Raw genomic sequence first — 17,903 nt, 5'->3', positions numbered from 1 at the left:
TTTCTTTCCTCCAGGGCTTTTACTCCTATCTTAATATCCTGTGGGTCCTTCCGTTTCTTCATTTTTAGATTTCAAGCTCTTTTACTATCATATGATTGAAGACTTCAACATGTTCATTATTATGTATTGCTGGATTGAACAAAGATTTATTTCTAAATTGGCTTTGTGCTGTATTCTCCTCGGTGCTTGCTCTAGTAGTTGCTCGTATTCGATTCAACATATACTTTTTAATATTAAGCTTCCTTGTGTATTTTTGGATATCAATATAGGTCCCAAACTTATTTAGATTCCGTTTAGGTGTGAATTTTAATCCTTTGTCCAGAACTGCCATTTCTACCCTTTTTAAGTTCTATTCCACTTAGATTAAATACCCCTTCTCCTACTGGCCCCTTTTTTTGGACCCTGAATCCTGCTCTGTATCCCCTCGTGTTTGTGCTGCTTCCTCTGTCTGCTGGCCAATCCTGTTTGGGGGGTGTTCTCTTCTGTCTCCCCTGGTCTAAAAAATTATGCGGGGTGCCATGTACACATTAATCTCTAAGAGGTTCATATCTTTTATAAGTCGGTATGGGACTTTGTTGCCCTTCTCTGGACTCATCAGAAAACACTGAGATGCATGCTAATTATCACTACCCTTTTGACACGTTCCTGTAAACAATTTTCTATCCATGTACAAAGCCTATGGTCTATGCCTACAGACCTCAGTTTGTAAATTAAGTGTTTGTGGGCGACTGTCGAATTCTTTTTCAAAATCCAGGTACACCACAGCCCTTCCCTTATCAAGATGGCAGGTCGCTTCCTCATAAAATGTTAACAGATTGCTTTTTCAAGAATGACCTTTCGTAAAGCCACGTTGATTACCACTAATACTGTATTCATCAGCAAAATCTTGGATATAGTCCATTATCCTCCCCTCCAATAGTTTATATACTATCAATGACTGACTGGCTGTAGTTTACAGCAAAGATACAAGGAAGGAAGGGTGACCCCTGGAAGTCTCAATGACTAAGGTGTGGGGGTGGAGTGAAACATTGGGGGCGTGGCCTAGTTGGAGTCCAGGCTGAGGTTGCCACTCCATCCATTCACTACAGCAGGACACCATAGGTGTGCGACTTGCAGTGATCACCCTACCTTTCTTGGAATTTTGCAGGAGCCAGGGCGGGCTCCACCCCGTCAGCACCCTAGAAGAAGCTGCGGATGTACTGTCTAGATAACCCCTCTCTATCGAGCCTGAGTGGCCCACACACTTTTCCCAGGTCAGCATAGTTTCCAGGTACAGGTCTCAACCCTTTTTAAATAGTGGTGCCATGTTGGCCTTTTGTCAATCTACTGGTACCATTACTGGCAGTATGCGGGCCATAAAAATTAGGAGCAACGGTCTGGCAGTGGCTATAACCTGACTGAGTTCTTTGAGAACTCTCGTATGTAAAACCATCTGCTCCTGGTGATTTATTTGCATTTAACTTTTCAAGTCTTTTTCGGACACCGGCTTCTGTAATCCACAAGGGTACACTCTGTGATGCATTACTAATGAAACAGTCTTGATTGTTATACGCCTCCATTTCCTTAGTTAAACCTGAGGAGAAGAATGCATTTAGTACAGTTGCAGTCTCCTTGTAATTTGTAAGGAACTTCCCTTCCAAGATAAATACCTGCTGTTAAGGAGCTGATGCCATCACTGCTTGGCAGATCTGTTCCTCTGTCCAGGCATCTCTATGGATGTCAGCCATTACACTGAACTCCAACCAGCCATTTTGCTCTCGCTCCATTTAGTGGTAGCTCCGAAAAGGATCTGCTGGTGTATGGACTCCCAGATTCCAGATGACAACGACCCTTCCAGCAACACCACACCCTCTGACATACCAAGGCTGAAAATATTTATTCGGGTTACACATCTAACAAGGCAACAGTAAAGGCAGTAACAGTGAACAGCCACAAACAAAGGGAAACTTACATGTTACAATGACAGCCATGTGTAAACTAGATATTGCTGAACACAAAATTCACAGGGTACCCATGTCTTGACTCGAGAGATTTAAAAAAAAATTCATACCTCCTAGGTCCTGAACATAGGCGACAGCCTTAAAAGTGGTTGTAAACCCTTCCATATACCCAGTGAATTGAGAGGACCCAAGTGATATACAGAGATTAAACAAATCATCCTACATATGTTGTACCTGTTTATCTGCAGTCTTCTCTACATCCATTCAAATTGCTAAATTTATAAGCTTGTCGGAATGTCCAGAAAAAAAAGGGGGTAAAGAGCTGAAGTCACACATTGCAGAGCACAGTGAGTGAAACTGTGCCAGCTGATTGGAGGGAAGGAACTCGCCCCACTTCACACAGCATACAGAAACAAAGCTGATGCTGTCAATCAGCTGCAGCTCCCTCCTCTGTCACCTTTTTTTCTCTTGGCGTCAGGAAACGTCCACACACAAGACTGGTTCCTGCTGTTCCTCCCCCCCGCGCTCTAGAGCAGTGGACTGTTCCTGACGTCATCTCTGCACTGCGTCACTGCGATTTTGTTCAAGGCAGTATGGAAATTTAAGTCACACAGAATGGCAAGTGCCAATGCTACTATCAAGATAACCCTGATGTCTGAAGCTCCCTATTCCTAATTATGAGAGTAAATACTCTAATATATATAAATTATACATGCAATGTTCAGGTATCTGATCCATGCAAAACTCCAAGAAAAAGCACACTCTACATCTACATGATGGGGAATCGAGGACTACAGACACGTGACATCACATGTGATCCACAAGAAATCTGTCTCCCATGTGTTGAAGTAAATCGTTGGCGTCTTTCAAATACCTAGGAAGTTGTAAATACCTATCCAGCCATTGTCCCAATCTCTTGTTAAGGGAGCCAATCCCAGAAATTATAGATCTACCTTGTAGGAATTGTAAGACCTAAGTTTTCGGTAAATGGTAGAATGTGGGACTGGTAGGATATTCCAGAATAAGGGACTCCATTTCTTTCTTTTGAAAGATTCCCAACCTGAAACCTTTACTAATTCTTAGTATGGATTTATAATTTCTCGTGGGGTCTCCCTTAAGTCTCATGTATGTGTGGCTGTACGACAGATTCATCCAAATAGAACTCAACATTCATGACAACGATCATGCCTCCCTTATTGGCATGTCAAACAATTATGGCCTCATAATTTTCTAAACATTAAGGCCAAGCACTCGCTGTTCGAGAAGTTGTCCTGCCAGGGCTACAAACCCTCAGTGACTTGATGAGCCAATACAGTCAGATCCTGCTCGACTAACTTCTGAAATTGACTCATGTCAGGCGTGTAGGAACTGACAGGATACAATTCAGATCTAGTCTGAAGGGATGCTGATTTGGTTGAACAATTACACCCCTCCACTAGTGAGTGAGACACTTTTTGGCTAAATCTTCTAAATCTCTAATAGCACACAGCTCTCAAAATGTCAACTCTGTTGTGTTCATATCTGTATCTTTTGGTGCAAACAACTCCGTGTCAGTATCATTATTTGCTGCATAATAGTGAGGTTTCTGACACTTGTTTACATACAAGATTGCGTCAAAGAGATTGAAGTGTCTATTAGGACAAAAGTTCAGTCCTTTCAATAAGAGGGAGGTTTCATGTGGAGTGAGCACTTTTAGAGAGATTGAGGACATTGGATGTATCCCTCACTTCCTCTGTGTTTGTATCCATGAGGGGTTTCTCTTGGCTCAGTGTCCTTTCCCCCCCCCCCCCCCCTTAGAAATAGCAAGGAGTAAGAGAAGAGAAGATTTGTTATGTCAAAAGAATACGAATGACTGTCATGACAAACACATCTTTTCTTACTACCTTTAGTGCAGAATTCATCCAAGTTAAAGAAATCATTAAATACTTACCTATCCTTAATACAGATGAAACCTGTGCAGACACTATAAGACATGGTGTCAACATAGCAACTAAAAGAGCAGCGGCGTTAGGTCAGTCCTCATCTCCAAGCTTCTTCAATCCCAACAAACAAGTGCAGTCATTCACTTGGCTGCACTTTAAAGGGAATTATAAATGTGGAGCCCATGATTGCCCATGTTATAGCCACATTCAGGGGGGGCAACACATTTCGAACCACTGCCACTCATAAAATTATGAAATGTCAAAACTCTTCTCACACCAGGTATGTGAGTTACCACATTACGTGCTACTTGTGCCACATACAGTATGTGGGCAGGACCACAGGACAGTTGAGGGACCGCTGCTATGAACACATCTATAGTGTACAGAAAAAATACCAATGTAGCCAGATATTTTAGGGAGAATCATGGTGGGGACACCTCTGCCATGAAAGTCCAGGTCATTGAGAAGATCTGCACTGCCAAAAGAGGTAGGGATATCTTCCGCACCTTATACCACAGGGAGGTATTCTGGATCTTTATGCTCCAGACTTGTATTCACTCTGGCTTAAATTTTGAGTGGGACGCAAGTCATTATTACAATTAAAATTAAGTGACAATGCAACTATATTGTGTTTTTCCCACCTGAATCTTTAACAAACTAGGGCCTTTAAGGGTTTCATGGCCATTCGCACACACGTATCTGTCTGACAGGGATTTGTGATTGGCTAGGCTGAGTAATATATGAATGGCATGGTTATATTATATTCAATTATTTTCCTTATTTCTGCTTTTTAACTTAAATTATCTATGCTCATTTCTACTTTTGATGTAGATCTTGACCAGCTTTTCAGGTCCCTGGACAGTATATTCATGTCTATTTTTCCTTTTTGTTTCTCATAGACATTAGGTATCACATGTGTCTTTGTGATTGTGTCATCACCTAATGAGATATAGTTTTATGATCTTAGTTCTTTCTATTCACTGTGGTATTTTATATCTATACTCATGTCTGGAATATTTTTAGCTTTAATTCGGATTCTGCTTGTCAAGATGTTTGGGAAGCTGATCACACTACCCGACACCTGTGTTAGGCAGGAGCGTCCTCTATTTAGAGGTGAGGTGGTTCAGTCTTCCCTTGGGTTTTGAAGAAGCACAATGTGTGAGTGAAAGTGTGAGTGAAATGCCTCACCTCCTTGGTCTGTGTCATGGACCTGGTGGAAGTTTTTGTATACTCAAACTCATTGGATGGACAGAGGTGTGCAGCTATGACCCGAATCTGGCTGTACACATTAGAACAGCCATGTAGTGTGTGAGCATCTCTGATTGTATGTAAATTTAATGGATTGCTCAGGTGGGCCCTTTGGAACATCTAAATAAGATTAATTGGGTGAATATTCTCTTAAATTATCCAATTATGATTGGCGAGTTGAAATTAATCCTAACACATGTTTGTGTTAACATTCTCACATCCTTTAGTAAATCAGTCTCAAAACACTGCTAACAACAAATGGGGGGTGTGAACAGAATGACCCCTTCCCTCTACTCCTGGAACTCCAATGATGGTATGATTTATTGTTTTTTGTGTAACTAGCTGCTAATGAAAAGTTTACAAAAATAGCTAGGATGCTCCCTAAGCAAAGAATCCCACCAATAATCTACTCTATTTGTGTTCATGTTTCAGATGATTTAATCTCTCTCCATGTGACAAGCCTTGTGACCAAGTGAAGAAATGGAGACTGTGGTCATTGTGGCCATTGGTGTCCTAGCCACAATATTTCTGGCTTCCTTTGTGGCTCTGGTTGTGGTATGTCGACAACGATATTGTCGGACCAAGAATCTTCTGACACACTACAACAACAAGTAAGAACAGGTTGTCAGGGGGCTAATATATGTGAACGGTTATGATGCCACAAATTTTAAGGGATTCTCCCCTTCATGGACCATGACATTTTAGCATTTCTTTCTTTAGTGCAATGTTTCTAGTGTGAGGATCTTTATTCTGAAGGTGTTTAATGATACCCCAGTTGGCTTACATGTCAGAAAGAAACCAATAGGCATATCTATGAACTATCATGAACTTCTGCTGAAACTTAAAGCAGTCCAGTCTTGAACGAGAAAGTAAACCATCTGGTTTGGACTTTCGCTTCTCCAGAACAAGATCGGGCATCAGGGGTATACCCTACAACAGCTGTCTAGAAGTTGAGTTTTACCTTTTAGATGGTCGTAGATAACTTATTTTAAAGTGATCACATGTTTTCAGTTATTGCTTCTACCTTTAACAAGATCCATACTTTCTTAATTGTATTAAATACAATTACAGAAGGGCCGCTATAGGGAGCAGGCAGTGGCTCAATGCAATTAGTCAATAGCTGGCCGTAGATGATTTAGTTCCTTTTCGTTCAGCAATACTAAACCGATTCATCCACATAATCAAAATAGCAGACCTGAGTCTTTCATGCATCAACAGGAGAGGGAAATGTTTTAAACAGTAATCTTGTTAAGCTCCTGCTAATCTACACATAGTTGAAGAGAATGGTCCTTTTTTCTGCCCCAGCTGGAGAACAGGGAGCATGGATGAATCCTTTTCAGGGAGAAGGTTCAGTCAAACAATTTCAGCCCCAGGAAGCAGTTCTATTGAGCAGTTGTAGAAGTTCTATGCATTGGTAGAGTTTTAGCACATTGCTTGTTGAACACAGGAATTGATTGGCATAAATTGGTCGCCGAGCCTATACAAAGAAAGGATGAGAATTTGGTAGATGACTCTTGAAGTAGTTTTAATGCAAAAAAACATGAAACTGATGAGTGCATCACAAAACTATCTTACACAGTGTCTAGTTCTACTTTGTGATTAATTTAATGTGGCTCCCATGGCTTAAAGATATACCTTATCATATTATGGTTTATGGTCAAAAACCTCATTCTTTCACATAATATTTTTGGGTAAAAATAGGGTCAATAGTACATGCTAGCAAATATTTCTAATGCTCTATTTTAACAGGCCAACCGTGGATTTAATTGGAGCAATGGAAACCCAGTCAGAACCATCCGAACTAGAACTGGATGATGTTGTCATCACAAACCCCCAGATTGAAGCAATTCTGGAAGACGAAGACTGGATTGAAGATGCCTCGTAAGTTTACAGTCTTTTTAATTGAAAAAGGTATAAGACATTGGCATGAATCAAAGCACTCAACATGAGCATAGAGAACAATGAGGTAAATTTACAACGCCAAAGGTTTTTCATAAGTACAATTATGCAACAATCCCCTTCAAACCAATCCAGATACATATGTTTAATAGCATAGAATCGCAGAATTATAGATAAGTGCTACTTAATACCCTTAGCAACAGTCTCAAGAATTGAGCGCAAGAACACCAAGCATCCCACACCTTGTTATATTTAGCTGGGCAACCTCTGTGTTCAAAAATACGTATTACATAAGGTAATACCTGATTTACAAATCAAAGCCCCTTAAGTGTGGAAGGAGAGGTGGGCTGAATCCATTTAAGTGCTACAGCTTTACGAGCCAAAAATAGTGTTTTCATTAACATGGTCCTAGTATGTCTCCACCACAGTTCTCTGTCCAGGAACCCTAGCAAACACACCAGTAGGGTACATGGAACAGGAACTATTAAAACTGCAGTCAAAACCTCTGTCACGTGCTGCCAATACCTTGCTATGACTGGACAAAGCCACATAACGTGTGCGAAGACCGGTCGTAGACAGGGTAGATGATGCATTGCATGCAATCAAACTGGGGTCAGATATGATTGATGTAACATATAAAGGTGGATCATTTTATTATTGACAGCTGCGGACACAGATAATTGGGATGAGCATGCTTCCTCCCAGTCCTCATCAGATAAATAAGGGATAAGCTGTTGCCGTAAGTTTACACTATTAACCAGCATTCTAAAAACAAACATCCTTTTTGAAAAATAGTTGCTAATCATTTTACTATGTGCTATGTTTTTGTTCAAGCACCCCTCTCTATAGGAACAAAATGGCTTGATTGTAGGTCTGGATCTACTTTGTCCTCTACAAGACATTGCTTTACCATGGCATTTCTCTCTCCTTAAACAGACTCTGCACACAGACTATGTACATTTAGGCATTTAAACAGGGTTTTTATTCCTCAGAGAATAGGTACAGGAACTTCCCCCTCCCAAGTCACCCCTTTGTCTCCACCCCCGAGCACAGTTCCTTGGTTCCCCCTCCAACCCACCTCTCAGCACCAACTTTTTATAGAATTAAAAAAAAGCCTAATTTTGTGGTGCTAAGGAATTTGGATGTAATTTGTTAACAACAAGAAAAGCAGTAAAATAGATCCCCAGTAGCTAGCAACAATAGACCCTCCAGCAACAATAGACCTCCCCAGAACAATGGACCCCCAGCAACAATAAATCCACCCCAGCAATAATAGACTGGATAAAAATTGGAAGGCTCATTTGAGAAGTATATAGGCGATTGTGGTGACTAGTTCCAAAAGGTAATGACGGAGAGCTAATATTTGCACGAAATACATCTACCTCCTTGTCCCCTGCTTCATCTGTTAACTACCTGACCTTCAATATTAGAATTTTTATAACATCTTACCTGTAAAATCCTTTTGAGTACCTCATAGGACACAGAGTCTTAAGTATTTACTTAATGGGTTATAGGCCATCTTCAGGTGTTGACACTGGTAAACCATAATTAAGGAAGTTATCTATATAACCCCTCCTCCTTCCAGGAGCACATCAGTTTTGTAGCCAAGCAATATACTTATACCCCATAAACAGAGGGGCGGGATCTCTGTGTCCTATGATGTACTCCAAGAAAAGGATTTTACAGGTAAGCGGTTATAAAAATCCTATTTTCTTTATCGTACATCATAGGACACAGAGCCTTAAGTATTTACTTAATGGGATGTTCCAGAGCAATGCTACTTGAGGGGAGGGAGACACAACCCATAGGACACCCCCAGACTTGAGGACTTATATGGCTGCCTGAAGCACACTGCGCCCGAAAGCGATATCCTCCTTCCATTTTACATTCACTTGATAAAGTTTGGTGAATATATGCACTGAAGACCAAGTCGCGGCCTTACAGATTTGAGTCATGGTGGCCTGGTGACGCACTGCCCATGAAGCACCGCCGCTCTGGTTAACGTGAAAAAGGGGGAATCTTACCCCTTAGATTATAAGTTTGAATTCTATCTTGCCGAATCCACCTAGCAACAGTGGATTTTGGCGCTGCCTGTCCTTTGAGGACCCTCTGGCAGAATAAAGACATCAGTCTTACGGATCTGAGCAGTTTTCCTTTAAATAGATTTTCACTGCTCTCACATCAAGACAATGTAGTGACTTTTCTTCCCTGGAACAGAGTTTTGGGGAAAACGATGGCAGGACAATCTTTTCATTCAGATGAAAGCTTGAAACCACTTTTGGCAAAAGCATGGAAGAGGGTGTAACACCATGCTGTCCTCATGAATAGTCAACTATGGCTCTTTACAAGAAAGAACAGCCAATTGTGAAACCCTCCTTGCTGAGGATATAGCAACCAAAAATACCAGCTCCCTAGTCAGAAGACTAATGGACTATGCTGTATTGGTCCAAATGGCTGTTTTTGTAACACTGACAAAACTAAATTCAAGTCCCAAGGGCTTAAAAGGGGATTTAACTGACGGATTAATCTGTATTATTCATGCATGAAACCCCGGACTAAAGAATGAGTAGCAAGCGGTCTTTTGAAATAAAGCAGATAAGGGCCAAGTCTCAGCCTTAATAGTACTCAGGGCCAACTTCCTCTCTACACCCACTTGTAGAGAGGCAAAAATTCTGTCTATGATATATCTGAGGGTGCCAACCCTTGGATTCACAACAGGAAACATAGATCTTCCAAACTCTATAATATATAGTTCTGGAAGCTGGTTTCCTTGCATTGATTAAAGTTAAGATAGCTGAACTGGAAAGCCCATGTTTCTTCAGAATTCGGGTTTCAATAGCCAAGCCATTAAATTTAGGGTTCATAAAGTAGGATGGAATATCGGCCCCTGTGAGAGCAGGTCTGGCCTTAGTGGAAGGGACCACAGATCTTCCACTGCCATCTTTACGATCTCTGCATATCATGACTTTGTGGGCCATGCTGGTGCTGCCAGAATTACCGGTTTTCTTTCTAACTTGAACCTGCAAAGAAGTTGAGGCAGCAATTGAATAGGGGGAAATGCATAGATCAGTGAAAACTGATCGCACGGTATCACCTGTTCTGCATGCGAATGGATCCTTTGTTGTGGACACAAAGTTGATTATGTTGTACTGGATGCTAGAAGATCTACATCCGGAGTTCTCCAAACTTGTCAAACTGCCCGAAACATGTCGGGGTGAATAGACCATTCCCCTGGGAATAATCTGCTGGTGGCACAAGTAGTGCACGTGCCAATGGAATGAAGACTGCCAATAGGCACAGAATATTTATTTCTGCCCAAGTTAGAATATGTTCACCTCTCTCTGCACAGAGATTCTTGGTGCCCCTTTTGGTGATTGATATAGGCCACAGCCGAGGCATTGACGGATTGGATCCTGATAGGACAATCCCTTAACCTGGAAGTCCAGGCTTTTAGAGCCAGACGTACTGCCCGAATCTCTAGGATGTTGATGGGCAAGGTTCTTACGGTTCTTGAACACTGTCCTTGGACAGTTGTCTTCTCTGTCATTACCACTTTCCAGAAAAGTGGTCTGAATGATTTACCCTTTGGGACATTCTTTAGTAACCACCAATTGAGGCTTTGAGACACCCTTGGGGACAGCCGCATTGGCAAGTCAAAAGCTTGGATCGTTTTGTTCCAAGCAAATAGAATACTGTTTTGCAACAGTCTCGAATTGAACAGTGCATAGGGAACTGCTTTGAATGAAGCCACCATCCTTTCTCACAACCTCATGCAAAGGCGAATGGAGGGATCTCCTTTTGACCTGATCATCCACATCAACTCTTTTATGGAGTTTTTTTTGTCTTTTTTTTTGTCTGGGCAAGAAGACCCCTTTTCTGTATATATGATCAGACCCAAATACTCCAGCTTTTTTAGTGATTTTAAGGGAGACTTCATTAGGTTGAGAATGCAACCCAGACGTGTACACATTACAAAAAGTTACCTGTAAAAATTACTCCGAACACTGATTGGTCTATTAGCAATAGATCGTCTAGGTATGCCAAGACTGTTTAAGCCCTATGCCCTTGACCTGGCTAGAGGTGGGGCTAGCACTTTTATGAACACTCGGGGTGCTGTAGCTGGCCCGAAGAGCAAGGCTATAAACTGAAATGCTGCTGTTCTACTTCGAACCGCAGAAACCTTTGGTGAGTGGGAAATATATGGACATGCAGATATGCATCCCTGATGCCGATAGGCGCCACAAGTATTCCTCCTTGTAGGATAGAAACTACTGACCTGATCGACTCCATAGAAAGGAGCGGATCTTCAGGAACTGATTTAGATTCTTTTAGATCTAGAATGGATCGTTTGAATTTCTGCGTGGATCTGTACATGTACAGGAAACGCACAAAAAAGGCAGTGACGGTTTTAAGGAACCTAAGAAAAAACAGATCAGCTGACTATACTAGAGGTAGCTTGAAAGAGGCACAAATCATTTCTGTAAGAGATTTGTACCAGCAATTTCTCAGACTGCGAGGCTGAAAAAAAGGTTCAACTCTAGTTGTTGCCTCCGCAGAGGAGTACTCGGTTTGCCCTTCTTCCTGATTACCTGAGGGAAACCCTTCATCCTCTACCCATTGTTCCCTTGATAAAGGGATCTAAGGTGGGGGAGGGGGATCTAACACTTCCCATCCTTGGATAGCAGAGTAAGTCGCTAATTGCCCTGCAGGGCAGAGGAAAAAGCATTTTTAATCATGTATACGGGGGCTGAATGTTTTCTTCTCTTAGGTATGAAGAGTACTCATTGGAAATCATGCCTTAGAGTCTGACGGTGGAGGCCATCACCGCTGTCTAGAGGCAACTTCCCCTGTGCAGGGGAAGGAGGCTGTTTAAATAAAAGGACGTTTATACCTTGTTTTGGACAAAAGAGCTTTCCTGCTAGAAATCATTTGGATGTATTTCACCAAATCTTCCCCAATGAAAAAAGGGGAACTAGTCAGACACCCTTTGCAAGATGCTTTGGCTGACCAATCTTTTAACCACAGGGTTCTATGCATGTGTTTTAGCAAAAGCGCAAGGCGGGATGCCTGGTGGATAGAGTCTTATTATCGGTTGAATCCGTAAGCATTTAAACGTTGTCAACAGGACAAGTAAAAATGTTTTATTCACAGAGGCGATAGCGGCGTCAAATTACGGTATACCCCACATTTTTGTGAATTTTTTCCTTCATAGGATAAAGTGTTGAAAACATTTTAGGAGGGAAAAAAATGTTTATCTAGGTGACCCCACTCAGAATATATAAGCTTTTCCAGCAAGAAATGAACAAGAAAGCATGCGCAGCTTGAGAGGGATTCGGTGAACCCAAACTAGACGTAGATTTCTCAACTGGCTCAGCTACGGGTAACAAATGTACAGCAGACTTTTTCAGTAAGGCCGCGTACACACGGGCGGACTGTTGGCTCAACTTTGTCTGCTGAACAGTGTTTCAGCGGACAGTCCGCTCGTGTGTGGGGCTTCAGCGGACAGTTTGACGAACAAAGTTTTTCGGAAATTCCGAAAAACTGTCCGCTGAAACTTGGTTTGAGCGCACAGTCCGCCCGTGTGTAGGCCACTTTCGAAATGAGCAAACTGTTCCCGCTCGGAGGAAAGTCTGCTCATTTCGAGCGCGTCTCCAGGTAGGCGGGGCCCGCGAAGGAGACGTCGCGGGCCCCGCCGCCTGGTATGGACTTAAAGGGAACCCCAACGCCGAAAAAAATCGGCGTGGGGGTCCCCCCAAAGTCCACAACAGACCCTTGTCCGAGCACGCTACCCGGCCGGCCAGGAAAGGGGGGTGAGCGAGCGCGCCCCCCCCTCCCGAGCCGTACCAGGCCGCGTGCCCTCAACATGGGGGGTGCCTTGGGGAAGGGGGGGCCGCGCGGCCCCCCCACCCCAAAGCACCTTGTCCCCATGTTGATGAGGACAAGGGCCTCTTCCCGACAACCCTGGCCGTTGGTTGTCGGGGTCTGCGGGCGGGGGGCTTATCGGAATCCGGGAGCCCCCTTTAATAAGGGGGCCCCCGGATATCGGCCCCCCCACCCTATGTGAATGAGTATGGGGTACAATGTACCCCTACCCATTCACCTGTAAAATAAAAGTACCCAAAAAAAAAAACACAACACACGAGATAAAATATTTTATTGCACAGCTCCGGGGGTCTTCCGTCTTCGGGGGTCTTCTCGCCGGACTCCTCCGCTATCTTCTTGTAGCTCTTTTGCTAGCGGAGGAGTCCAGCTTTCTTCCTCCCCGCCGCCGGCCTCTTCTCCCGACTTCGGGGGTCTTGTCCCCCTCTTCGGTTCTTCTGCCGGGCCACCGCGCCTTCTTATAGCTCTTTTACAGGCGGTGGCCCGGTCTTCTGTCGCCTTCCGTTCTTCTGCCGGGCCACCGCGCCTTCTTATAGCTCTTTTAGAGGCGGTGGCCCGGTCTTCTGTCGCCGCTGTCGCCTTCCGGTCGCCTTCCGTTCTTCTTCTTGTTCTTCTTCTTCTCCAGGAGATGTTGACACGTCGCTCTCTCCGGCCGGAATGCCAGAGCCGCGCTGTGCGGCCACTTATATAGTGACAATGGGGCGGTGTCACATGGTATATGTCACATGGGTTGGTCACATGGTGACCCCGCCCCCTTACGATGTCATAGTCCCCATGTGACATCAACCCATGTGACCAACCCATGTGACATATACCATGTGACACCGCCCCATTGTCACTACATAAGTGGCCGCACAGCGCGGCTCTGGCATTCCGGCCGGAGAGAGCGACGTGTCAACATCTCCTGGAGAAGAAGAAGAACAAGAAGAAGAACGGAAGGTGACCGGAAGGCGACAGCGGCGACAGAAGACTGGGCCACCGCCTCTAAAAGAGCTATAAGAAGGCGCGGTGGCCCGGCAGAAGAACCGAAGAGGGGGACAAGACCCCCGAAGTCGGGAGAAGAGGCCGGCGGTGGGGAGGAAGAAAGCCGGACTCCTCCGCTAGCAAAAGAGCTACAAGAAGATAGCGGAGGAGTCCGGCGAGAAGACCCCCGAAGACGGAAGACCCCCGGAGCTGTGCAATAAAATATTTTATCTCGTGTGTTGTGTTTTTTTTTTGGGTACTTTTATTTTACAGGTGAATGGGTAGGGGTACATTGTACCCCATACTCATTCACATAGGGTGGGGGGCCGGATTCCGATAAGCCCCTCGCCCGCAGACCCCGACAACCAACGGCCAGGGTTGTCGGGAAGAGGCCCTTGTCCTCATCAACATGGGGACAAGGTGCTTTGGGGTGGGGGGGCCGCGCGGCCCCCCCTTCCCCAAGGCACCCCCCATGTTGAGGGCACGCGGCCTGGTACGGCTCGGGAGGGGGGGGAGCGCTCGCTCGCCCCCCTTTCCTGGCCGGCCGGGTAGCGTGCTCGGACAAGGGTCTGTTGTGGACTTTGGGGGGACCCCCACGCCGATTTTTTTTTCGGCGTTGGGGTTCCCCTTTAAGTACATTCCAGGCGGCGGAGCCCGCGACGTCTCCGTCGCGGGCCCCGCCTACCTGCACACGCGCTCGAAATGAGCGGACTGTTGCCTCGTGTGTGGGCGAGTCCGTTCATTTCAAAAGTTGCGCGGACTTAGTACGACGAACAAAGTTTGCCGTATTTGTCCGCTCAAAAAGTGCCGTGTGTGGGCGTGTTCGTTCATTCAAAAGTTTGAGCGGACTGTTTGACGAACTTAGTTTCGGCAGACAGTCCCCGCGTGTGTACGCGGCCTAAGAGATTGCACCAGCAATTTCTCAGCTTGTGAAGCAGACACTTCCCCTTTCCCCAGAGTTCTTCTGTTTGGGGGTCCTGGGTAGAAGGGGACCTAATGCGCTTTCTTCCACTTTGTGATCAAGGCCATCAGTCTTTCCTCTAATCCGTTTATGCTTTTTAGCCTGAAGCGGGCTGTGGGGTATACTCCTGAAGACCCCCCCCCCCTTTCCCACATCCTACCAAGAGCATGGCCTCAGTGGAAGCATGCAGCATAAACAGAGAGACAAGACAGACAAGCATGGAATCGGGTACATGCTCTTGACAGCCCCCGGTGGCGACTTTAGACATAACAACATTTTACTTAAAGTGGTGTTGCCAACAAAAAATAAAAAATAGTTAAAAATTCTTAAAAAAAAATAAAACATTTTTTACTCACCTCTAAATACCTGTTGCTAGGGGGTCCCTCCTAGTCTGCCTTCTTCCTTGGCGGGCTGGTGACATCACTTCCCCTCGCACCGTCATCTGGGACCTGTCACATGTCCCAGATGACTGTGTGGCGTATCATGGCGCCCTGCGCAGTGGGTGCCCGGCTGTAAAGCCACACCCCGGTGCCCACAGTAAGAATGACGGCGCCGCGAGCGGAGCAGGAATGAGGGGGGGCTTCGTTCCCCCGCATCGCTGGACCCTAAGACAGGTAAGTGTCCGATTATTAAAAGTCAGCAGCCGCAGTATTTGTAGCTGCTGACTTAATTTTGTTTTTATTAAATTTTTTTAGGGGGCATCCCACTTTAAGGAGAAAAAAAACATAATAAATTAGAACAATTCCTTAGGACTCTCCCTTATCTTATCCAGCTGCAGGGTTCTGTTGTAACATACCCAATCTTCACCTCTCACGGTGGGCTCCATTTGAGAAACCTTCAGGGACTAGGGCCTACTTTAAAAGGGGGATCCTAGCTCTGGACCTGTAAGGCACCCTGGAAGGGATATGGCTGAAAAAAAAAAAAATACTGGATACCAGGGTCCAGCTCTCTAAAAACAGAAGCATCACATGCTGAACCTCGTTTCGGACATGAGACCCGGGTACCATTCAATTTGGCATAGAAAAAGCACTTTGAATGGATCCGGTTGCATGGCTTGCCCTAGTAAGGAATATTCCAGTAGAGCTCAGCTAAGTACATTTTCTCACGTGACCAACACCTGAGACACTGGCGAAAAAACTGATGTGTTCCTGGAAGGAGGAGGGGTTATATATGGAGTCAACTTCCTTAATAAGGGTTTACCAGTGTCAACACCTGAAGATGGCCGATAACCCATAAATACTTAAGGCTTTGTGTCCTATGATGTATGATAAAGAAAGAGCATTTTTGGATGTGCAAACGTCTGGAATAATTTGCTTTGTGACATACAGCATGCGAGCTGGGCTAGCACCCGACTAGTATCTGTTGAGATTAACTGAAGTCTCACTCACCAGAGTGGCTTTGTTTCATCCAATAATAGACTCCCAACAGCCAGCATCAATAGACCCCAACCTCAACAGTAGATCCCTCCCAGCAATAACTGACCCCCAGCAGCCAGCATCAATAGACCCTTCAGCACCCTTTGCCATCATATTTGTAACAAGCAGTAAATGAGCTTAAAACACAAATAAAAAAAACAACCTTTACTAACCTCTGTAGTTGCAGGCACTGTTGAGCAATTAGCAACAGAATATTTTAAAGCTGAGCTCCAGGAATGAGACAAAAAACTACCCTTGTAATGCCTTTAGTCATGGGTGGCTGCTAGTGCACAGAATTACCCAGGGGCTTCTTGTACAGCTTTGAGATGCCACTGCCCATTGTTGGGGTCAGGTTTTTGTGTAGTTACCCTAGCCCATGGTCTAGGTTTGTAGGTCTTTAGAGGCAGGACATAACCAGCTCCATTTGATGTTGATGATGATTAGTAACACATTTCAGCCTGCCATGCCATTCAGTCCTGTCCTCATTGTTGATGTCCCTCTACAGTTATTGAATTATTGCTGGTGGAATCATAAAACTTTTTTTTCCTTAAAAAATGTGCATGTATTTGACTTTTTTTTTAAAGACCATGAAAACTATGTTTTTAACAATAGTGACTTAAATTAAAACAATCTTTTTTCTTCTCATTTTGTAGCGGTCTTGTGTCTCACTGCATTTCAATTCTAAAGGTATGTATATCAAGAGCCTATTAAAGCTGAACTCAAAGCAGAAAAAAAAAAAACATACCAATTAATGCAGCTATGAATTTATTTAAAAATTTTTTTTTTAAATGCATCTGCTGTAAATACCTGAATTTTACTTGTTTTTAGGCTCTTGCAATGCCCATACAGTAGAACTCTTGGGATTGGGAGAGGTAGGGGCACGCATTTAGGGCCAGTGAGATATTGTACAGTGCACATGTGCTGATGCTGAGAGGAGGAGAGAGCAGAAAGATGACTATCAGTTTGTTCCTGTTTTGCCACTGTCCAATCCTAGAATAGAGGTGAGGAGGTGACCTATCTGTGTTGTTTAAATGCATTATACAGAAATCAGGCTGGCGTAAATCAAAGTATCGAATAGATAGAAAAACAAATCCTTTGGCCGTTAAAGCAGTTACCAAAGGTGTGTCAACTGTGTATTTACTTTTTTGCCTGGAGATCAGCCTTTATTATATGTTGAATGTTCTAGAAAAGACTAAGGCAAATGAGAAAAGGTAGACATGCATGGTCCTCATCGGAGTCTACAGCACATACACTAGTAACCCCTGGTGCTGGACCTCTCATGTAGTTGGCCAGTCTAATTTGTTTAAAAAGCTTCTCCTGCAGTTTTAGACCTCAGTGTCCCTCTTAGTTTTATAGTGTTAGAGGTCTGCCACAGATACCATCGCTTGAGGTTGGCTCTAAAGCCTGCATTCCCCTTCTGTACTGCCACAGATTCAACACATTCTGGACACTGTCCCATGATATACAAGGCCGTATCTGCAGCCTTGCTATCTAACCTGGTTAATTTTGGCCCACTTAACCCTAGGACCTCTTCCATTCTGTAGCATGAGATGTTTTAAAGCTACAAAAAGTGATTTGCTCCTCTCTGTGAGAGCCCGTCTTTAACCACTTCCCGACATCGCTATAGCCAAAAGACAGCTACAGCGTCGTCGTCCAGTTCTGGGAGGGTGTCGGT

General features: G+C 44.2%; 1 protein-coding gene across 2 annotated transcripts in view; it reads left to right on the top strand.

Annotated features, from left to right (window-relative positions):
• The window catches only part of TMEM98 (transmembrane protein 98), a 114,707-nt gene that overhangs the window by 81,482 nt on the left and 15,322 nt on the right, over positions 1-17,903 (top strand). For both annotated transcript variants that reach the window (XM_077459967.1, XM_077459966.1), the window contains exons 2-4: positions 5,543-5,721; positions 6,860-6,991; positions 16,882-16,915. In XM_077459967.1, coding sequence (XP_077316093.1) covers positions 5,591-5,721; positions 6,860-6,991; positions 16,882-16,915 — 297 coding nt within the window. In that variant the 5' untranslated portion in view covers positions 5,543-5,590. The remainder of the gene's footprint in view (positions 1-5,542; positions 5,722-6,859; positions 6,992-16,881; positions 16,916-17,903) is intronic.

This window comes from Lithobates pipiens, unplaced genomic scaffold, assembly GCF_037356315.1.
Source record: "Lithobates pipiens isolate NorthernLeopardFrog02 unplaced genomic scaffold, aLitPip1_a1.2 Scaffold_28, whole genome shotgun sequence".
Lineage (NCBI taxonomy): Eukaryota > Metazoa > Chordata > Amphibia > Anura > Ranidae > Lithobates > Lithobates pipiens.
Note: the sequence above shows the minus strand (reverse complement) of the source record. Positions and strands in the feature narration are given on the sequence as shown.